The 22816-nt window shown below is 37.1% G+C and overlaps 1 protein-coding gene across 1 annotated transcript in view; it reads right to left on the reverse strand.

The window, feature by feature from the left end:
* Nucleotides 1-22816, reverse strand: part of LOC136881292 (ubiquitin-like protein 7) — a 321168-nt gene that overhangs the window by 138169 nt on the left and 160183 nt on the right. The window contains exon 5 of the mRNA XM_067154091.2: nucleotides 7150-7312. Coding sequence (XP_067010192.1) covers nucleotides 7150-7312 — 163 coding nt within the window. The remainder of the gene's footprint in view (nucleotides 1-7149; nucleotides 7313-22816) is intronic.

Below are 22816 nucleotides of genomic sequence, written 5' to 3' on the forward strand. Positions count from 1 at the left end.
TGGATTCCACAAGCATTCCGAAATTCCCAAGATAAAATGAAACTGCGTATTAAGCCAGAAGAAAGAAGAATGGGAAGAATTCGATAATCACATAGAGAGGTATGACATTGATTCGGCTGCCATGACACTGGAAAAAATTATTCAGTCTGCTATGGTATACAATCAAAAGAGAAGAGCTCACAAATGGTTTGATGCAGAATGTTTTGAAAAGAGACAGATTACCCTTCTTGCACTACATACAGCCAAATCCAGCCATAGTTTAGGGGATATAAAATCCTACAGTCTAATCAGAAAAGAATATAAAAATCTACTGAAGATTAAAAAAAAGGATTACATGGAAAAGGAAGCAACAAATATGGTGGAAGAAGCCAGAAAGGACCCGTACATGGCATTGAGGCCACGGAAATCTCAGAGCAATAGCAAAATAGACATAACAGTTTTGGAAGAACATTTCAACAACATTCTCAACATCGATAAAACCAATACCACATATGAACCGAACAATGTGAGGACATGTCTAGCAGAAACACAACCCTTCACGAGAGAAGAGGTATACAAGACAATAACATCTCTAAAAGACAAGAAGGCACCAGGTCCTGATGGCATATATAATGAACATATCAAAGGCTCAGTTAGCTTATTACTTCAAGCAGTCACAGATATGTTAAATCTATGCTTAAAAGAGGGCATCATCCCAGAAATATAGTGGATCTCGACAATTAAGATACTATTTAAGAGGAAAGGCGATCAGTTGGACCCGAACTCTTACAGGGGAATTGCCCTGGAAAAATGCATATTGAAGATACTCACAAGCATTATCACAAAACGAATTTCTAAGGAAGTAGAACACAGGATTCCGGAAGAACAATTTGGTTTCCGAAAAGGCAGGAGCACACTCCACGCCATTAACAATTTAATTGATGATATAGAAGATACTTGCCTGCTGCCATTTCTTAATGGATACAGTACTTTTGTATTCATCCCTTGGCACAGGCCAGAGTAAAGTGTAGCTTCCACCGAGGTCCCAGTCTCATCCATGGCTGTGACAATATGGTAGCTGCTGGGGTATGGGTGGTGCTGAGTATTGACATTCAGAGCACAACTAGTGCATCTGAGTGTTATGAAAGGTGTTACTCATAGGGTCAGTGGTGCTGCAGTAGCACTTTCTGACCCAGTGAGGAAAGCAATGGCAAACTACCTCACTCCTCATCTTGCCTAGTACGCCTAATTTTGGTGCTGCCATTGGTTTTTGCGGTTTCCTTATAACAGCATAAACTTTGGTGGTGCTATTTGAGGATCCAACCAGCCTCTGGGCTGATGACCTAACAGACAGACAGATAGAAGATACATTAAGGCATCCTCAAGGAAAATTTTGTAGATTATACCAAAGCTTTCGATACAGTAAACAGATGTATCCTAATCTCGAAGCTGGAAACAATAACAGGAAGAGATAAGCTCACTGTACTGATCCATAACATGATGACAGCCAATTTCATTCAGATCACAGATGGCATAACCACATCGAAAACAATAACTCAGACCAACGGCGTCCTACAGGGAGACCCATTAAGCCCCCTACTCTTTGATGTCGCCACATACGATGTTGTACAGATGATTAGACAAGAGACGGAAGATATAAAAATCTACATATATGCAGACGACATGGTCACTGGATCAAATTCCACCTACTACCTGCAAAGAGCTATAAACCAACTTGAGAAGTGGGCAGAGGAAAACAAAATGGAAATTAACACCGAAAAAACTGTACAGATGACATTCTGTAATGGAGGCCGAGAAGCTGCGGAGGACAGGATATATCTAGGACCGAAACCTCTTGTGACAGTCAACAGCTTCAAATACCTGGGAGTGACTCTGCAAACCACCGCCAGATCTTTCAGAATACACGTGAAATCCCATGCAGCATCTGCCACAAAAGCAATTTTTGATATCAAAGAATTATCCAGATTATCATTAACAACCGCTATGGCCTTATTCAACGCAAAAATAGTTCCCATAGCAACATATGGAATAGATATTATTTGGGATAAGTCTAAAAGATCTAATGACTTTGGAAGCAGTTAAATCAAGATTCTTGAAAGCCGCTCTAGGTGTTTCGAAACACACAAAGTCAAAGCTAGTATACGAGCTCGCGAGAGACCCATTCTTTATAGAAGAACTGCGTATGAGACTCCCATCTACCGACAGCTCGAATAAACTGCTCCTTGAAAGACAAAAGAAACAAAGAGAAATTTGGCTGGACTTCACGATCCTGGGAATAACTGTATATGTGAGTTGTGCAATCAACCTTGTAATCGTTACCACATTACCACTTGTAAAAAACGAGTAATACCCCTGGTAGACTATTGTGCTTAATTAAAATGTGTACAATCAAAATGTGGGGTGAAATGTATTGCCAAAACCTATGTAACTTATGTAACATATATACACAACTTGTGTGCATTTCTTAATAATAAAAATCCATTAGATCAGCGGTGGCCAAGACTTGCGTCCCTCGCGTGATAACGTGCCCGAGGTAACATGTCCACATCTAGCAGGCATTCTGGTTGTCTCCCATCACTGAGATATTCGGTGAAAGTGTGTGAGAGAGATGAATGTATGCCGACACTCCCTGCAGGCGGGATAAGCAGGTGTGATTGTGGTGAAATCAGACTGATAAAACAAAATTCACATTGAGCCTTCATAATCTATATATATAAAATAGAAGTTTTGTCTGTACATTGCTCAGAATTTAAAAAAGAATCGTATATCTGTATCGGTCATGTCCACAGTAACAAGGAAATGCACTTTTTCACTTCTCCCTAATTTCTGTCTGTATGTATGTGTGCGCATCACGAGAAAACGGATGAAGAGAATTTAATGAAAATCAGTACGTAAAGTCAGGGAATGAGCCACTACAATCTAGGGTGTAAATAATTTTATTCATGCTGAGTGAAATGGCAGTTTAGGAGAAGGCCTAAAATTTAATTCTAAAGTATAGTTGGGGACAAATCATGACGACCTCGCCTCATACCACTACTTTCCAGCGGCAGCTCAGTGTCTATTAGCGACTTATAGGATTTACTACCTCTACTGCAGCCAGAGTTGCCAAATCGGCTACTGCACTCTACACGAAGAAGGGGTAAATACTACAGACAGTGAGGAAGAAAGTGGTTTGGCAACCTCTTCAAAACAAACACGAACAACACTTAGAACTCGTTAACTCAGCAGGGTGCAGGGTGTGATTGACTACTTGCTTCCAGCTCGCTTCTAGGAACTGAGGCCGTCATGTTTTGTCCCTAACTATATTTATGTTATTACTGGTCCTATCGATAAATATTACATCACTAAAGTTATATAGAATTAAATTTCCAATCATTTATGTCTTATACATTTTTACTGTACTATGCCCTTCCCGAGTCCAGGCTGGTGTAAGTAAAAGGAATCCCAGCCAGCTTCTCAGGGTGCTTGACTATATAAGTTATTTTTACGGGGGATCAGAGAAAAGTTGATACGACGAGTCTGATGTTACGTAACTTTCAGTCCACTTGATGGACGTCTCCATCCTACGCATCAATGGATTGACATAATTGCTTGAAAGCTCCTTGTCTTAACTCTAATATTCCTTATGCTAGTGAAGAAATCTATGAATAAGACTTTGAGTAAATTTTAACTACTACTATTTATTGAAATAAAATATAAGCATATTGGAAGAGAAAAATTAAATGATAATAAAATCCCAAATCAATTAAATACTATACAGCTGATGTGTTAAACTAATCTGATGTATGACCACATTTACCTCTGTTACATCTCTTTGTCATCAATGACATAGGCTAAACTTTATTTTATTTACAACATTTCCCACAACAACTTGATGGGACATAAATCGAGAAACTGAGGGGGCCATGTCATTACTTGTAGAACTGCTAACGATTCTTTGTTTCTTACATACTTCTTGCACAGCTCCGTCATGTGTTTTGAGTTATTATCCTGCTGTAGAACAAATTCTCTTCTAATAAGGTGAATTCCAAATGGTAATCATCAACAATTTGGCTAAATATCACAAAAATTAAATATGGATAATTATAATCTTACAAACACTCCTAAACCAAACCAAAGCCCCATTAGGCCTTCGCCTACCAAGCGACCGCTGCTCAGCCCGAAGGCCTGCAGTTTACGAGGTGATGCATGGTCAGTGTGATGAATCCTCTCCGTCACAATTCCAGACTCTCTAGTTCAGGGTCGCCATCTCACCATTAGATAGCTCCCCAATGAAAGATTATCGCGTAGGCTGAGTGGACCTGGAACCGGCCCACATATCCAGGAAAAAAGGCCTGGCATGGCCGGGAATCGAACCCAAGCCTTCCGGGTGAGAGGCAGGCATGTTAGATCGCACGACCAGCTTCAAACATTAATTACTGGTACGCGAGTTAAACATCTCTACAATTTAAATTCAGTTTTACCAGGGAAACTTCGTCAGTTTCCCATAAAAACTTCTTTCAGTTCAGCAACTTTGATCAGCCAAACTCTTCAAAAAATCTAATAACGCCAAGCCAAACAACAATCAACCACAAGTAGTTTTTAATTCTCTAATCTAATTAAATAAAGCACAACAGATACAAAAGCACCCAACATGATGGCAAAATTCCTTCTTTTTTCAATCTTTCACTGTAATTTGGTCACCGGTATAATGTTCGTAGTCAGTTTCTGGTTATTGCGTAAATTAGACCTAGGTTGACTTATAAAGGTTATGTTGAACACGAGAATATGGTTTTGAATGCAAGTATTGATTCTCAAAAGTTCTTGAATTAATTATATTCAATTTTGCCAGTCACCGATCATAATCAAATTGGAACAAGAAAAAACTTCAGAAATTACGGTTATTCAAGACCCTGAACTCAGCTGAAAAGCGCGCTTGCTGCGCCAATCCATACTAGTAGAAAATTATACAAACTGTTTAAATGCAACGATGTGTAAATAAAACAACTGCGGTTTTTATTACATTTAAACACAAAATTAGGACCAAAACAGTAATACCGGTAGGCAATCCCAGGCCTTTATATATCTGTTCTAGTCTCGATAACATAATAGTATACGATAATATTAAAATACTAGATTTATGTAAAGAAGGAGCCGTTTTGATTCCTGCCTGTAAGTTCAATGACTATACAGTGAACAGAGCGAAATGCCGAAAACCTGTTCGGCAATACAATTGAAAAAATTAAAAAAATAAACAGCTAACCCTGCACATAATGTAGTACGAACAATTGAAGAAACTCGCTCCGTCTTCAAGTAGAGCTGTCGAAATGTGTTCTGTCTCCTTCCAATTGTCGTGGCTACTCTCTGGTTTATGATTTCTGAGGATTCTCTAAACAATATCACCGGAATGAGATGCTAAGATGGTCCCTTTATGCAAGTCCACCACCGATCACTTTTCTATTATGGTACTTGCTCTAATTATCGCAATGACGGGATGTTAATGACAAGATTCATCGGTATTCCGTAGCCATCCTTTTGTGAGATAAAGTTTCTTGAACAACGATTTATTGAGGATTTAGCATTGGTGGGACTGAAATTCCTGGAGAATTGATCCGGGAAATTTTTTCGAGGAACGGGTAATGTGGGATTTTTACATACATACATACATACATACATACATACATACATACATACATACATACATACATACATACATACATACATGATTATAGACTGTTATGCCTTTCAGCGTCTGCAAGCCTCTGAGAATTTACTAAACGTCGCCACAATCCTCGATTTGCAACTAGTGTTGTGGCCTCATTTAGTTCTATACCTCTTACCTTTAAATCGTTAGAAACAGAGTCTAACCATCGTCGTCTCGGTCTCCCTCTACTTCTCTTACCCTCCATAACAGAGTCCATTATTCTCCTAGGTAACCTATCCTCCTACATTCGCCTCACATGACCCCACCACCGAAGCCGGTTTATGCGTACAGCTTCATCCATCGAGTTCATTAATAAATTAGCCTTTATCTCCTCATTCCGAGTTCCCTCCTGCCATTGTTCCCACCTGTTTGTACCAGCAATCATTCTTGCTACTTTCATGTCTGTTACTTCTAACTTATGAATAAGATATCCTGAGTCCACCCAGCTTTCGCTCCCGTAAATCAAAGTTGGTCTGAAAACAGACCGATGTAAAGATAGTTTCGTCTGGGAGCTGACTTCCTTCTTACAGAATACTGCTGATCGCAACTGCGAGCTCACTGCATTAGCTTTACTACACCTTGATTCAACCTCTCTTACTATATTACCATCCTGGGAAAACACACAACCTAAATACTTGAAATTATCGACCTGTTCTAGCTTTGTATCACCAATCAACATCTATATCATCTGATGGCCAGGCAGGCATCAATTTTTGGAAATGAGAAAGTCTCTCATGGTGGATTGGCACTGCTGGTGTCTTCAAGTAGCCCATGCAATGGCCTCCACTGTATGCACTAGCCATGCGTCTTGGTGGGTGTGCTAAGTACCAACTGATGAGCCCAACTTAGCACACGGGGGCAAAATGCAGGCAACCAAGAATGAGTTAGCCGGAAAATTTATAATGTCCAATAACGGACCATTATATTGGTATTATAAATTTACTCATTCAGGACAAATATTTCATGTTCCCTATGGGAATCAACATCTGTATCATCAATGCTTTGGTTGAGCAAATAACAGAATCCTGGCTGACATTTGGTACACAAGCTGAAGATTATATTACAAGTATCACTCCAGATACCTACATAATACCAAAATAATAATTACATATATTTTAGTGTGTACTGGATGAGAATGGACAAATACCTACAGCGGTAATAGATTAAAAATACAATAAATATCAATTGAGAATCAGTTTCAAGAACAGACAGAGAATTTCAGAGGTGAGTTTAAACTTTTTGATGTTGGTGCATTAATATTTTGCCTCCTGTTTTAACAATATTTTTTAAAACAGCAGAGCAGTAGCAAGAGTTCACTCTGAGATGAGACTGCAGAGCCAGTTTGACTTCTAATATATATTTTGCCATTTACAAAATTATTAAACTCCCATGATCTTATATGCAATGACTGAACATAATACAGAACATAAAAATTATATCATTTAAACCAAAAAGATAATATTTACTTGTGAAGAGTCCATTTCCTCTTCATCACTAAGAGCATCATAGGAGTATGTAAATCCTGAGCTAGCTCCTTGGGTTGCAGAACTGCCAGTAGCTGCTTCCTCATGCACAGCAGCAGCAATGTGGTTAGCTGCTTCTGCCAACGATGGATGCAGTTCAACAATTCTGGAAAATCAACAAAAACATATCCTTTCACCAATATACAAATAAAATCTGCGATATAAAAGCAAAAGAAGTGCATTACAAACACTTAAAAAGCGAGCCCGATAGCTGCAGTCGCTTAAGTGCAGCCAGTATCCAGTAATCGGGAGATAGTGGGTTCGAACCCCACTGTCGGCAGCTCTGAAGATGGTTTACCGTCCATTTACACACCAGGCAAATGCTGGGGCTGTATCTTAATTAAGGCCACGGTCGCTTCTTTCCCATTCCTAGGCCTTTCCTAGCCATAAGACCTATCTGTGTCGGTGCGACGTAAAGGAAAAAAAAACCCAAACACTTAAAATACATATATTATTGATGCAAACAGCTCATTTATAAGTTTTTCTCTTAGCTGCTGCAACAGTTCTGGTTATGATTATCATGATTATCCAGAAGCAGTCAGCTTGGGATAAAGCATTTCTGTTCTTATTCTACCTTTCCACCACTTCTCATTCAAACTGAGCCAGTCAACATCTCAAAGAATTATACTATTTTAAACCAGGTCTATTAATTTGAAATCTGAATAATCCTCAACCTCTCATTCTTTTCATCTGTAAATCCACAGATTGGTTTTACAGTCTTTTGTAACCGGCACTTCAGCTGCTACACCAAACGCAGTTAAAGGGAGGAAATTAAGTGCAATTACACGGTACCTAAAACACTACACACACAATAAAACATTTGATGAACTACGCGGAACTCTGCCGATAACAACACTGGTAAATATCAGTAGGGGCAACTTGACGATATAATAAACAGGAAAGTGGAAGGGAAACTGGGAAACCTTACCAAGGACCATGGAGGTGCGAAGGTTGCGGTTTTCTGAAAAGCCAACAGTGATTTCTTGTATTCAAAATATTATTTACAAAATCGGCAATACAAATTAACTTCCGAAACAAATTCGCCATTACGCCAAATCTAGACACACACTAATTTGACATACACGTTCTTTGACATATATAGTTTTAGACGTTCCTAGACAAGAGCTTTACCGTAAGTTCAAAGAGATAAGAAAATACATCTCAGTACAAAATAAATTCCACAAATACAATATTGAAGGTAAGAGGAAGCACAAAAGGCACAAAATATGTTTACATTCTAGAGTGATATCAAAACTTGCTTTTCACATCTGATCAACAGAGTGGCGATTAGGGCAAACTCCTGTGATACAGCAACGAAAACTAAATGGAACTTAAAACCGGACAGAAAGCAACAGCGCTTACCCCAAAGCAGCCCATGCTGGTACCGAGGAGACGTTCACGACGTCAAAAACTTTGGCAGGCTCGGTAGGCCAAGACCAAGACGGCTCAGAGACTTAAAGACTTCTCACGAAATGCTGCCTAGCCCTTCTTAAAGGGAACTCTGGCCTTGGAGTAGCCAATCAGAACACAGGAGCTTGCCCAGATTGACCAATCACAACTCTTTCAGCGGTCGCGATCTTTGAACCATTTTCTCGAACACAAACGATCGTGATCCTTCCATTTCCAGAATAGTAAGAACATATTTCTCGAATGCGTAACTAACAAAGGCCAACACACCCTGTTCAAAAATTCGTGTCACAAACTTTCTGGACTGTTCCAGTAAATATAGAAATGTAATCTACAAGTTACAAATACAATATGTTACAAAAATATTTACACTATACAGGTTAGGTAGTTACAAGGAATACAAATAAAATATTCTATCACATACTAGATCATACAGTAAAAAAATGTTTACAAATAAAATCCACTACAAACACTTTCCACTTTCAATATATTCTACACCTGTGTCATCTTTCTTCATTCATCTATTCCATAAGCTCAAACCATCCCAGTGCATTTCTCGTCATTTTATTATTGGACTTTTTCACTTTTATTGCTTTCTGTATGCCTTTAATTCTCTCACTTTGTCTCTTCTGTACCATATTTCTCAGAGATTTTCTGCTGTCTATATTTCTGTTCATCTTTCTTTGTCACTAGTAGGTCTTGGCTGCATATTTCATAACAGGTATGTCATAAGTCTTGTACAGTCAATCCTTTTTTTTTTTAATGAACGCATGATGTTCCTTGTAGGTACACTTCCTCAGAAACAACTAACCTATAGATATAATGTTTGGTGTGTTTATATCTACATGGGAGATGTATTATATTTTGCTAATAATTAAAATTAGGTCTGATAAAATACTGAATAAAATACCAAACACAATTATAATGGGGATAATTCCACCTAATCAATACTACTTGTTAAAAGTACAATGTATTTACATAAAAAATACATCATCTGCAGGACAGGTTCCGATCTACAATTGATCATCCTCAGCTGCTTGAGAACATAAGATAAAATAACATAATACAAATCACTGAACACTTAATCTAAGAATGTAGTTAAAAATAAAATTTTTAAAAAGTGCCTCCAGCAACGCAACAAGCATCCGGCCTCACTAACCGAATTCCATAACTACCTAAGAGCTCAAAATGAAGATGATTATTCCATAGGATGATTCCACCTACTTCAACTGCATAATAAACAGCAAGAAAACTTACATTAACATAATATAACCGCCAATCTCTACAATCCAATGCGTACCAATTTAGAAGGGTAAACAACGCCAATTTAATCCATTTTGGCTTCAGGACAGCCCTGCTAGCACTAAACATAACGTACCTCATTACTGTACTATATTCAACAAGTTTGCACTTCGCTGGCATAAGCATTACACAAGATACTGTATGAAGTGCTCCATTAGTAACATTCCAGGACCTTCCAAATGCAGTTTAATCATGAAGAAGAACTCCAACACAAAAACCTATGGCTTTATTGGAAAATAACTCCCATACAAAACTGATATCTCTAGACAACAGTAATATACAAATAACATTAATAAAGTACAGATGTATTAGGGAACAGAGTCTTGTTTCATCCCGTTTCTGGCTGTCCAGTATAGGGCTGGTAAATTGCATTGTTTTTGTTGGGTTAGGTTAAGTCCCGCGCACTGAAGTAGTAGTAGTTTCGAGTCCATCACTGATCCAGTAATTTTACAGATGAACATTTGATTTTAACCTGTTAGCAATGTTGTCCAATGATGTGCTTATGTTATCTTAAGTTCTCAAGCATCTGAGGATGATAGATTGTAGATTGAAACCGGTTCCACACATGGTGTATTTTTAATGTAAATACATTGTACTTATAACAAGTAGTATTGATTAGGTGGAATTATCTCCATTATAAAATTGCTTACTTTCCTTAGTCTTCATTGGTATATCTTCGTTCCATAGGGGACTGTGATCTCTATGATGGAAAATGCCCAAAAGTTACCTCCTGCTGATTTTCATATCAAGTTTTGAATTCTTCACTAATTCATTTTAAATACCTTAAACCTCAAAGGGTATAATTGAATATATTCAATCTCATAATGGGTTGCTTACAACTGGAATTTAATGTATTAAACAGTTCAAGATACAACATACCGAGCTCGACAGCTGCAGTCGCTTAAGTGCAGCCAGTACCGGTATCCAGTATTTGGGAGATAGTGGGTTCGAGCCCCACTGTCGGCAGCCCAGAAGACGGTTTTCCATGGTTACCCATTTTCACACCAGGCAAATGCTGGGGCTGTACCTTAATTAAGGCCATGGCCGCTTCCTTCCTACTCCTAGCCCTTTCCTGACCCATCGTCGCGGTAAGACCTATCTGTGTTGGTGGGACGTAAAGCAAGTTATAAAAATAAAGATACAATATGACCAGCAAATGCAGTACTGAAAAAGCTCAACAGATGGCAGTAAACAACACTATTAGCTCTGGTTGAATGGGTAATTCCCAAATAGAGTGCCATTGACACTTCCCTGGCTTATTACAAGCAGTGAAAAGTAATAGACTTTAGTCGTGAATGCATTGCATGTTTTGAGACCACCTTTCTGTGATTTATAGCGTTAATTTTGCGACGCAGTGAGTACAAAGAGAGTTGGTGAACAAGAGACTGCTTTAATTTTGGGACTCCACAGATGTAGATGAAAGTGATTTTCCGTTTGAAGAATCAGAAGATGGAAATTCAACTGGTGAATCTTCAGTTTTCCGAGTGCAAGAGAGACTCAAGTGCCTCGGAGAACGAAACAGCTGATGAGTAGACTGACACGAGTACTTTAGGCCCAGGACCTTCGACTACCATTTCAATATATGATATAAATCAAGGATCAATTTTACCCTCACATTCTGACGTGGCAACCGAGCCTATAGAGAATATTCGGTACTATTTTAAGATAGCTTTTAAGATTTTCAGTCTGTTGAAACAAAATATAACATTCAGAACACTACATCATAGTCGTTTAAACACCTATTACTAAACAAATTACATGTTTTGTTCTGCAAGATTCTATCAAATCACTTTTAACCATGTCTAGATATATACAATATTGTTAACGTGCATAAACTTATCAATGATTGTGAATAGGTGATATTATGAACAAATGAGAGAAATTATATGAATATAATAAAACAGAAATTTAGTTGTGTAATGTTTTTGCAATTTTAATTTGTACATAAAATATAATTGAATCGTGCAGTCGAGTAAGGAACTAAGTCAGATTTTGCTACTTTTCAGGAGAGCAAAAAAACTGATTTTCTTCGACCCGCTTCAATGAATAGTTCCCATTATATTATATAATATTTAGATCAGTGATAGATATGTAACGGAGGTAACAGGAAAATGTTCAAGAAAAATTTTTAAATTTTATGACCGTTTGAACTTTTTTGATTTAGTTCCTTTCTCCAATAATACCGGAAAAATTTTGAGTTTGGGAACAAATCTCTCATACAAACTACACCAACATTTGTTATATATTAAACATAACATAATGCAATACATAAGCACTGTTTACCGTTTATCCAACAGAAAAAAACAGGGAAAACAAATACAAATGACCTTGAAGCGCCAAATAACTACAGTATATCAACCGAGACTACTAACCTAAGGGGAATTCATTGGCTGCGAAATAATGTCCAAATAAAATGCCAAAGCATCCTCATTCGCAACATATTTCAACAGTTTACGCAAGTCCTTTATCTTCTCAGCTTTTATTGGAACCCCACCCTCTGGATATGCTGCCATTGGCTGCAAGGAAAATGTGCAATAGTTACCTTTCCCAAGATGAAACGTATGTTTCACAATGCTGTTTATGAACGGAAGTGCTACAAGAACTCCTGGTTTCTCTGCCCTATATCTGTATTCTTTAAACGAAGAAGGAGAAAATGCAATCTTTCCAGCATGAGGAGTATTCTTTGTCGATGTTTCAACTGATACAGTCACTTTTTTTAAAAACTCAGGCCACCACTTGTCAAAATTAAATACTGCACTTGAGTCTACTAACTTAACTGTAACATTTGCTTTGCTGTTTACAATAATTGCCATATACTCTTCGATAGTATAAACTCTGTCTACTTTTTAAATGTTTTTCTTAAATACCCCAAAGTCCCTGTCGCATGGTAGGAATGAATGACCCCTCTCGGGAAAGTACTGTCTAATCTTCTTAAATCGATTTGAAGCTGCCAGGCCTAGCATTAGTCTTATGACCGTATGGTTCTTATTTTGGCCTGGAGAACCATCAGAGGAAACATGTAACTGGTTAACATTTTCTGACACAAATTCGTCTATATAATCTTTCAGGAAAGAAGCAACTTCATTCGCACCCTTCTTTCCTTGGCCTTCATGATACATATACACAACACACTTGTCCGTTGCAAGATCATGAATACAAAACACATTCACCCACAACTGTCTCATGTAAAACACTTCTTGCACCGGTATGTGTGGCAGGGGCAGATTTTGCATAAAGTCAAACGCAAGGCCTGTCACTTTGTCATTTGTTCTGCATAGTGTTGCAACTTCTTTCAAAGACCTGTAGAATTTCCTGCTTCTTCTTTTATGAACATCATATTCAGCCTGAGCTGCACGCTTTGCTGATTCACAAATATGTGGACTCCTAAGTTTAGCTGTGAACTCCTCACATTTGCTGCAGACATCGATCTGTGGTTGTCCGAATCGGTAGTTATAATTCTCAACAAAATAAGTCCTGTAGAAGCTGTACTTGACTCCACACTCCGGGTATTCTGTGACAAACATGTTGTGCATTTCTTTAATAATTAAGCGGGCATCTAAGTAATGCACTTCTTTCCCTCCATAATGAGTCCGTTTCAGAGGGAATGATTGAATATGATCGGATATCAGTTTAGTGACATCTTCCGGTATCTTTCTGGTATTTGGATTGGTTCCTCTCTTGTCCCTGGGAATTTCTCCATGAAGAAGAAGAAGAAGCATTGTGATACGGAATACTCTTTTCTGAGTGACGGCATGCATGCTCATAAAAGCTGAACGACATACCTTCTTTCTATTGTTGCCATCCATAACAAAGTAAGTGAAACTTGCTGCTCGCTGCTTTGAATTTTCATTCCTCGGTCTTCTGGTCTTAATTTCATTCTTCTCGATGAGGCGCTGCAAGTGTAAATCTTGTGCATCCTTACTGGGAAGTTGAAGAAACTTGGAAAGAATGGACATGCGAGCCTCTTCGTTGATAATCTCAAAGCACTTCTTTCTGCATCTAGAAGAATAACATATTATTAATACTAAGTATAAATCTGTACCATACGTATTTTTATCTAAAACAAGAGTAGAAAGTTTGGTTGCATGTTAGAATATTATTTACTAAACAATCCCTAGTAATACTTCTCAAGCTCCTTACTTACCTGCAGTCAGAACCGGTTTCTTTGCCTTCCACAACTCTCCCACGTTTATTCACATATGCTAGTCCTCTGAGTCTTGCGTGTTTCAGAACACTATGTTTATGGCCCTCAGGCTGTGCTTTCCTTTTCTGAGTCATATTCTCAAACGTAATACAAAGATCACTTTGTCATCCACCGAGATACAAACTGAAATACTGTACACTATAACCCACCATGTACCGTACGATTTCTGTTTCCCTCCAGTATGTTGTCCTTTGTGTTGTACCAACGCCGTAAATTGAAATATCCCCTGTTATACCTACATCGCATGCAACGTGCAGCAAAGAATGGAACTAAGTCATGAATAGCAAGTGGTGAAGAAACGCACTAAGTCATCGACTTAGTGCGTTTCTTCACAATATGCCTGATGTCCATCCACTGTTTCTCCTACAAGGAGAAGGCTGACTTATTTCTTTCCTTTACCAAATGATAGGTCTTGGTTATGTGAGGTAAATGAGGCAATAAAATGAAAATGGCCAATTTTGACTTAGTTCCTTACTCGACTGCACGATTCAATTGTAATGACTAGGTGGATAACTAAACTTCTATTTTATTATATTGTCAATTATCAATACAGAACCACGATTAAATTTATTACATGAAATTATGTGAATGTAGAAATCCATTATTTACACTTTAGTAAACTTAAGAAACCTTTCTGTACTTCAGAAACCAGCTTCATGTCCATTTACCTCCCAGTATAACAGCTGGACTGAATCCAGCTTACTTGCTTCAACTGTGACTTACTAACACAAACTTGTTTGCAGGCAAAGGTGGAGGGAGGACATTTCTGTTCAGCAGAGAGAGGGACGTGCTGCAGGGCTGTAGTCTATTTGTCTTGATGTGCATTAGAAAATGAACGCATGATAATGGTTTTTGGAAGAAATAAATGCATAGCAATGAATTAAAGAATACTTTATACTTTTTCTTTGTGATACAAAATGGTCTTGCGCTGTAAGCCACTGCCAAAACTTCATAAAATTTAATACAGATAACCAAACCCACATTACAGACACACTTTGTGTCAGAGTAACCTCCAACAGGATTAATTAATAGCTAATGAAAAAACAGAATAAGTTGTTGTTTCACAAATTTGAATTAATATAGTAGCATGAAGAGGGGAAAATTTTTAAGATGCACGTGATTGTTGAGGTTGGATTGGTTGGCTCTTCTTGCAATTTGTATTTCTATTGCCTCCTTTATGTTTAATGATTTCCTTTTATTTTCAATGTGTAAGATTGTAAGATTTGTGTTGATGTTTGTGAAATGGTGGGAGCTGTCATATATAGTATGTGTTCTAAATGCTGAATGGCGATTGTATCTAACAGCATTTTTATGTTCTTTGTATCTGGTGTGGAAATAGCATTTTGTATGGTCCATATGTGGCATTGCATTTTGGTTCTTGACATTTGAGTTCATAAACTCCTAATTTGGACAAAGTTCCTTTTTGTTGAGGGTGCATTTGCTGATGTGTCTTTTTGATCTTGTTTCTTTTGATCTTGCTCTTGAAAATATTACGTATCTTATGTGTGTTCTTGTTCATGTAGACTCAATACTAAATCCACTGAATTAGGCAGGTGAGAAAAGCTGCGCTGTTGTGAAGGAAGAGAAGGTCGAAAGTCTCTTATCTCTGAGCGGGGATTGGCAAAGCTGATCATGCAGTTCTGTCTAGTCGGAATTGTTCGTTCAAGATCCATGTATTCTTAAAAATAGTTATCTTTTTGATATTACAGAGTCGAATATATAGTATTCAAGCATTTAAAGTTTTTTTTTTTGCTAGTGGCTTTACGTCGCACCGAGACAGATAGGTCATATGGCGACGATGGGATAGGAAAGGCTTAGGAGTTGGAAGGAAACGGCCGTGGCCTTAATTAAGGTACAGCCCCAGCATTTGCCTGGTGTGAAAATGGGAAACTACGGAAAACCATTTTCAGGGCTGCTGACAGTAGGATTCGAACCCACTACCTCCCGGAAGCAAGCATACAGCGCACGCCGTTAACCGCACGGCCAACTCGCCCGGTAATTTTAAAAAATATTTTATTTAAAGCTATACCAGATTTTCTTGCATAATTAACACCCTTACATAATTTACGCCTCCCAATATTTTTGGGTCCAAGGTGGAGAGAAAGAAATGTTCACATATTTGACACACCCACTTCTTCGAACATCCATCACGCAGCTCCAGATGAGTTTCGAAATAAAGACGTCAACTACTCAGGTAACAGCCTTTCTATTGCAAAACTGGGCATTCCAGATACTGGACAGTGCGCTGTTATCAGCCGGTTGGAAATACCACTGCACTACTGTAGTGACGCTCTATTCCAGTCTCGTACAAACATATTTTATGGGTGTTTCGGGTATGGGACGTGTATTCTTGTGACCTCAAAATTGTTTGTTAGTCCATAGTAAGCAAGTATTACTGCATAATATAAACCCACGGTGATCAGTTACACCAAAACATGGGAATAGGGCAGCAGGCCACAAGTATTCAGTGTCCGAATGCAACGTGTGCTACCGCGGTAACGGAGAAGTGCATTTCAAGCGACCAACAAGTCTCGCAAAGTATTTCGTGGACCAAAAAGCAGCAAGTATCCTAAAGTAGCGGAGGATCTGCTTAAATATATAATTTCGTTACGCAACGCGGGATATACCGTTTCTCACCAAATGCTGCATTTTAAAGGACGAGAAATAGGTGCTGCACACGGAATCAATGTCTCGGATTTGAAGGTTAGCCGAGGCTTGATGGTTAATTTTATTAAGAGAAATGGACTTTCTCTTCGATGAAGAACAATATTATGCCGCAAAATGTCGAATGATATCAACCAAAAAGTAATTGATTTTCATCGCATTGTGATTGAGAAGCATAAGGTGAAGGGATATTTGCTCTCCAAAATAGGAACCACAGGTCAGACGCCAATCAGTTTCCATATGCCATAAAGTCGAACCATCGATAAGAAAGGGACATAGAGTGTTATCGTACGTGCTACCGGAAGCGAAAAAGAACGATGTACTGCAATGCTTGCTGTAACAGGTGATAGCAGAAAACTTCACCAGATGTTGTTCTAAAACGAAAGTAAAATTTCTGCGAGGGATCCATGTCCGTATCCAAGTAAAAGGATGGACACGGCACTCGTACAAGATTGGATACGAATGCTTTGGGGAAATATAGCAGGGTCCCTCCTTCAATGACCGGCCCTTCTCGTATTGGACAGTTTTCTTTTTTGCTGGTATGTCGGGAGCCATTTCACTGTTCCCAAACAGGTCTAATTGGAACATAAATGGAGTTTGAGCCATGAGAACGTCATTGGTAAAGCGTCAGAATATTCCTACATGTCAAAGGAGTACTGTTTTCGTCAGGTACTTGATGAGAAAGGAGCATAGAAAGCGGTGGTAAAGAAAGATGCAAGAAGATTGTTAAAATTTATTATTGGAATATAACATTCGATTCGCACTGAAGGTACAGAAGGAGAACCTCATCCAGAACTACTCGAGAGGAAGAACAATATCGTCTAGACGAAGTTTAAGACATTAGAGAGATAAGGGTTACTGTCCACGAACTATTTTGCGAGATATCGGCACTGAATAATATTTCACTTCGAAAATTGAAACCGTCCCTACAGAGTAAAAAGACTTCCGTACTACTACGTCACGATATCTTTATGAAATGACGTGTTAGCTGGTATAATTGACTTTGAGAGGCCACATAGCGGTGATATCAGCATAGAAAAAGGGAAAAGAAAAAAACGTGTACTACCAGAGCTCAACTGAAATATTCGTAGATACATTACAAGTCTAAGAGTAACCCAAAGATCATTTTTAAGAAGCAGTAATCCCATATGACATATAGATTATAGGAGGCTATATGTGTAAGATGACGAAATTAACCATGCTGACGTATTGTTCTATTTTGATTGCGCAAGAGACCAAGAACATCGTGCACTAAGGAAGAGGAGGCACAGCTACCTAGATTATGGTGACACAAGATGACGGATCCAACACATGATGACCGGTAACGAACCGAGACTGTCCCAGGAGTTCCCAAATAGATGAGGGAAATGTCGTGAACCAAGCCTGCATGTCTAACACCGAGACATGTGACGACAACGAGGGAATACAGAAAGAGATAAGTCATTGGAGTTATTATTGTGAATGAAATTAATTTCTTTGGAAAGTGCTATCTTAATTAATACCGTAGGAGTAATAACATATGAGAAGATGACTTTTATAAATAATAGGTTAGAGGTTGGTAGGTAATCATCTGACATAGACGTCAAATCCATATATAGGAGGCAGTTAACTAGGCAGGTATTCCGTTCGTAATGCTGTCAATATTAAATGAAAAGAGGTTAAGTTTCTCCTTCAGTGAATGATATACGACGTTGTGGTAGCCACTAGGTTTGTAGAAGAACATGTGACATGAAAATGAGTGGAAATGAGATCGTATATAAGATTTTGAGGGCTTAATAGTAAAATGTGGTGATATTTATAAATTTATTCAAGATTGAGAATACAACGGAATAATCAGGTGAATGGTCAATGATGGCATAATGATATACATCAGGTTGAAATGAATTGATGTGTTTAAGGTAATGTAGAATGTTATATGAGATGAATAATGTGAAGTAATGGTTTTATATGCGAGTAATGGTAAGAGATTATGATGAATAATGTAGGTGATATTTATTGTTTCATCACAAGTGAAGTTTTAGTTTATTTCAGCGATGATATTGTTTCAATTTGCGTACTTTTGAGATGATGGATGATTACAATTTGTTTTCAATTGACTGTTGATACTTGAATAAACCACATATAGCGTAGAATATGATCTCAGTAACGTTCTTATGTTGATATTCAGTTGGTAGATCATCGAATAATTCCTAATAAGAGGGATAACATAGAAATAGCCTATTTTCATGTGTTTCTTCTAACCACAAGAATTCTTACTCAGGTTAACAAAGCTAGGAAGCTTATTTTACTGCATTACCCAATATCACTGGTAATTTTTCTTCACAACTGAAGATTGTTAATAATCGGTAGAGTCTTCGTACAAGCTAGATCACCTGAAAACAGCATGATCTGGTTGAATGACTGTCAGATATAGATAATAGTACCATATTATGACATAGAAAAGCACTTAAATTAATTAAGACTTACAACTAAGAGAACAATTTGAGTAATTTTCAGGCATTATGTTTTGATCATATTTTTCTGAAGGATATAATAACTAAATGAATTATCTTTCTCTGCAAGAAGAAAGCACTAAGAATCATGAAAGAATGTTAGAAAAATGTAATACATGTTGAATATTTTTATGGTTTACGAAAACATTTTCTCATGAATAACCTGTTGTCCATAATTGAACATGAACAGTTACAATCAAGCAAAATCGTTGCACTGTGATGGAATTAGCACGTGTTTGATGAAGCCGCGATAGATTGTAGGAACATTTCGCACAAGAGTTAGTAAGATGAAAGATGTGATTCTAATTTTTGTTTGTAATTCAGTTGTAAAAATCTGCGTCCAAGGCATTTGATAACTCTCAATCGACGACATTGTAAATAATGTAATCTGATATATTTCCCTTCATTCAATTAGATGCATGTAATATTTTCAATCTAATATTTCCAAGACATTTCTGAGATATTATATATGTTTTCTTTTGTTTACTTCATATGACATCAAGTCAGTTATTTATTATCTACTTTCTCAAAGAAGAATTCAACATTTAATTATTCTCCTCAAGTTTTATTTTCATTTTCAAATAAATATTGTATTGTAAAACTTAAGCGCTCTTTCAATGACTTCTTAGAATAATTATTAGATGTAAGTGATGATTATTTTTATATTTTCATGAGCCAAATGCGGAAACTAATCAAATTACGGGTAGGAGATGTCCACTACGTAGATTAGGTCTTTCCTGCAAGCATAAGCCGGCGATCATTTCTCGAATGCGGAACCCATTGCCCATAAATTCTGAGAAACGAGAAACTAAGATACATTCGAGCTAGTCTGGATCTCGTGCAACTCGACCTGGACGCGGGAACGGCGCAGTTCGATTATGCACTTAAATGAATAGTACTTTTATTAGTACATGTTTATTTCACTTCATGTCGTATTGTCAGCTCGTAACGGGAAGAATATATTTCCAGGGTCGGTACTTCAAGCTGACGTGTCCGCCCAACTTACCTGATGTACCCTATTCGACTTTTCAGAAAAATCTCACGCTGGAATTTTATGCTAAATGATGATTAACCACAAATGAGTTGAACCAAGCGTGTGTAGCCTATACTATATTTGATGTACTGTATATTTTAAATGTAAATGAACTGTAAATAATTTTTTTAAATATCTGAATTCCTGGAATAATTTATGCATCCAAAGTTTCCGCCTGTATTTTTCGTCAAAAAAGTTTGTTAATTACGTGAGAAAATACGGTACTGTAAACGATAAATAAAATTTTAAAAATCTATCTGTACAAAATCCCTAACTCTGTCATTCACAGCAATATTGAGAAAATGGGAAGGTTTCAACAGCTGAAACTAATTAATTAATACTTTAATTAATACTTTATTAATGGTAATACCATTTTACATAACAGTAGAGAAGAATAAACAAAACAAAACACACTAAAAAGAAAGTTCAATGGAATATAAGTAGAAAAATATGTACAGATATATACACAGGTTATATTACAAGTAATCACAGGAAAGTAATAATCAAATTTGGAGATTATGTAAGTGATTTCTCAATTTTGATAATGAGCAGTTAAATATATCAATATCCAGTTTGTTTAGAGATCTTGACATTAGTTCAATTGGCCCATTGAATGCGTAGTTAGTTCTATGCCAATTTGTAGACAATGTATTCTTGAACCTTGTGCGGCTGTCTGGTACATGTACGTTAATTTTTGCAAGGAGTTGTGGACAATTCACCAAGGAATGAAGCAATTTAAAAATGAAGAGTGTATCCAATAATTCACTGCGTTGTGACACGCTATGCATATTTAAGGACTGTTGTAAGGATGTATAATCAACATTATCATATGAGAATCCTGCTCTAAATGAATATAAACGAAGAAATTTATGTTGTACTGAATCTAATCTATAGATAGAGGTCTGATGAGAAGGGTTCCAAACAGGTGTACAGTATTCTAGTATAGGGCTTACCATAGACACATACAGCAATCGATAGGTAGCTAAGTTTGAAAATTCTCTAGAATATCTAGTAATGCAACCCAATCTTTGAAATGCTTTCTTACAAATATTTTCAATATGTTCATTAAACGATAGGTTATAACTGAATAAAACACCAAGGTCATTAACTTGTGAAACAGGAGTTAGAATGTTGTTATTACTAAATTTGTATTGAAATTATATTTTCTTCTTGTTTTTAAAAAACGATATTATTTTACATTTCTCATGATTAAGTTTCAACCCATTTTGAATGCAATACTTTTCCAGATGATGTAAATCTTCTTGAAGTTTTAAACAATCAAGTGGACAATTAATTTGCATAAATTTTTTGCATCGTCAGTAAACAAAAGCAATTCAGAATTCTTAAGTATATTTTAATGTCATTTATGTAGAGAGTAAAAAGTAAGGGCGCAACGTGAGACCCTTGAGGAACTCCACTGGTAACAATAATAGGTGCAGAGAAATGATTCCTTATTTTAACAATCTGCAGGCGATTTTTAAGATACGATTCAAACCATGAGAGGAGAGGCCCATTAATTCCGTAGCCTGTTAGTTTTTACAGCAAGATATCGTGGTCGACAGTGTCAAAAGCTTTTGAGAAGTCTGTATAAATGCAGTCCACTTGGGAGTGGTTCTCTATTGCATCCAAGAGGAACTGATAGAATAAAAGAAGATTGCTACAGGTTGACCGTCCTGAAAAGAATCCATGTTGCTCATCAATGATGATGTTTCTAAAGAGAGGTGTGATTTTGTCAAGAATTATTGAGTCAAAAATTTTGGAAATATGAGAAGAAATTATAACTTGTTTATATTGTTTTATGTTAGTTTTATCACTATTTTTGAAAACTGGACTAACAAATCCTTTCTTCTATTCCACTGGAAAAACACCTTGGTTTAATGATAAGTTGAACAGATAAAAGAGTGCTTCACATAAAATAAATGAGCAGTACTTGAGCAGGTACGCTGAAACACCATCAGGTCTGACAGTTTTCTTTAATTCCAGAGATATCAGTTTGTTGTAAATTTCTGCCTTACTAATGTTTATAACTGATAGATTGACAGAGAAAGGATAATCATATGACATACTACTACTATTCTGATAAGAAGAATAAACGGATGAAAAGTGGTTAGCAAAAAGACTGACAATATTTTCTCCAGTATCGGCTGTAACTTCATTAAGATGCATTGTTGAAGGAATATTATTACATCACCTTTTAGAACTTAGATATAGCCAGAATTTCTGTGGATTGGAAGTAATACTTCGTTCACAGTTGGAGACATACATTGTATAGTAAGATTTAGATTCAGACTTGCATTCATTTCTTAATTTCGAGAAATGCTGGTAATCACTATTGAGACCTCATATTTTGTATCGCTTGTGTGACCACTTTGGGAATTTGGGAGTCTTAAAATTCCGTATAGGGATGTAAAGTTCCATGCCATAATGTAGTACTGAATAGAAGATTTCTACTGCTTTATCAATTGTTACATTTTGAAACATCTCCTCCCTGTGACAGATAATAATTTA

This window comes from Anabrus simplex, chromosome 1, assembly GCF_040414725.1.
Source record: "Anabrus simplex isolate iqAnaSimp1 chromosome 1, ASM4041472v1, whole genome shotgun sequence".
Taxonomy (NCBI): Eukaryota; Metazoa; Arthropoda; class Insecta; order Orthoptera; family Tettigoniidae; genus Anabrus; species Anabrus simplex.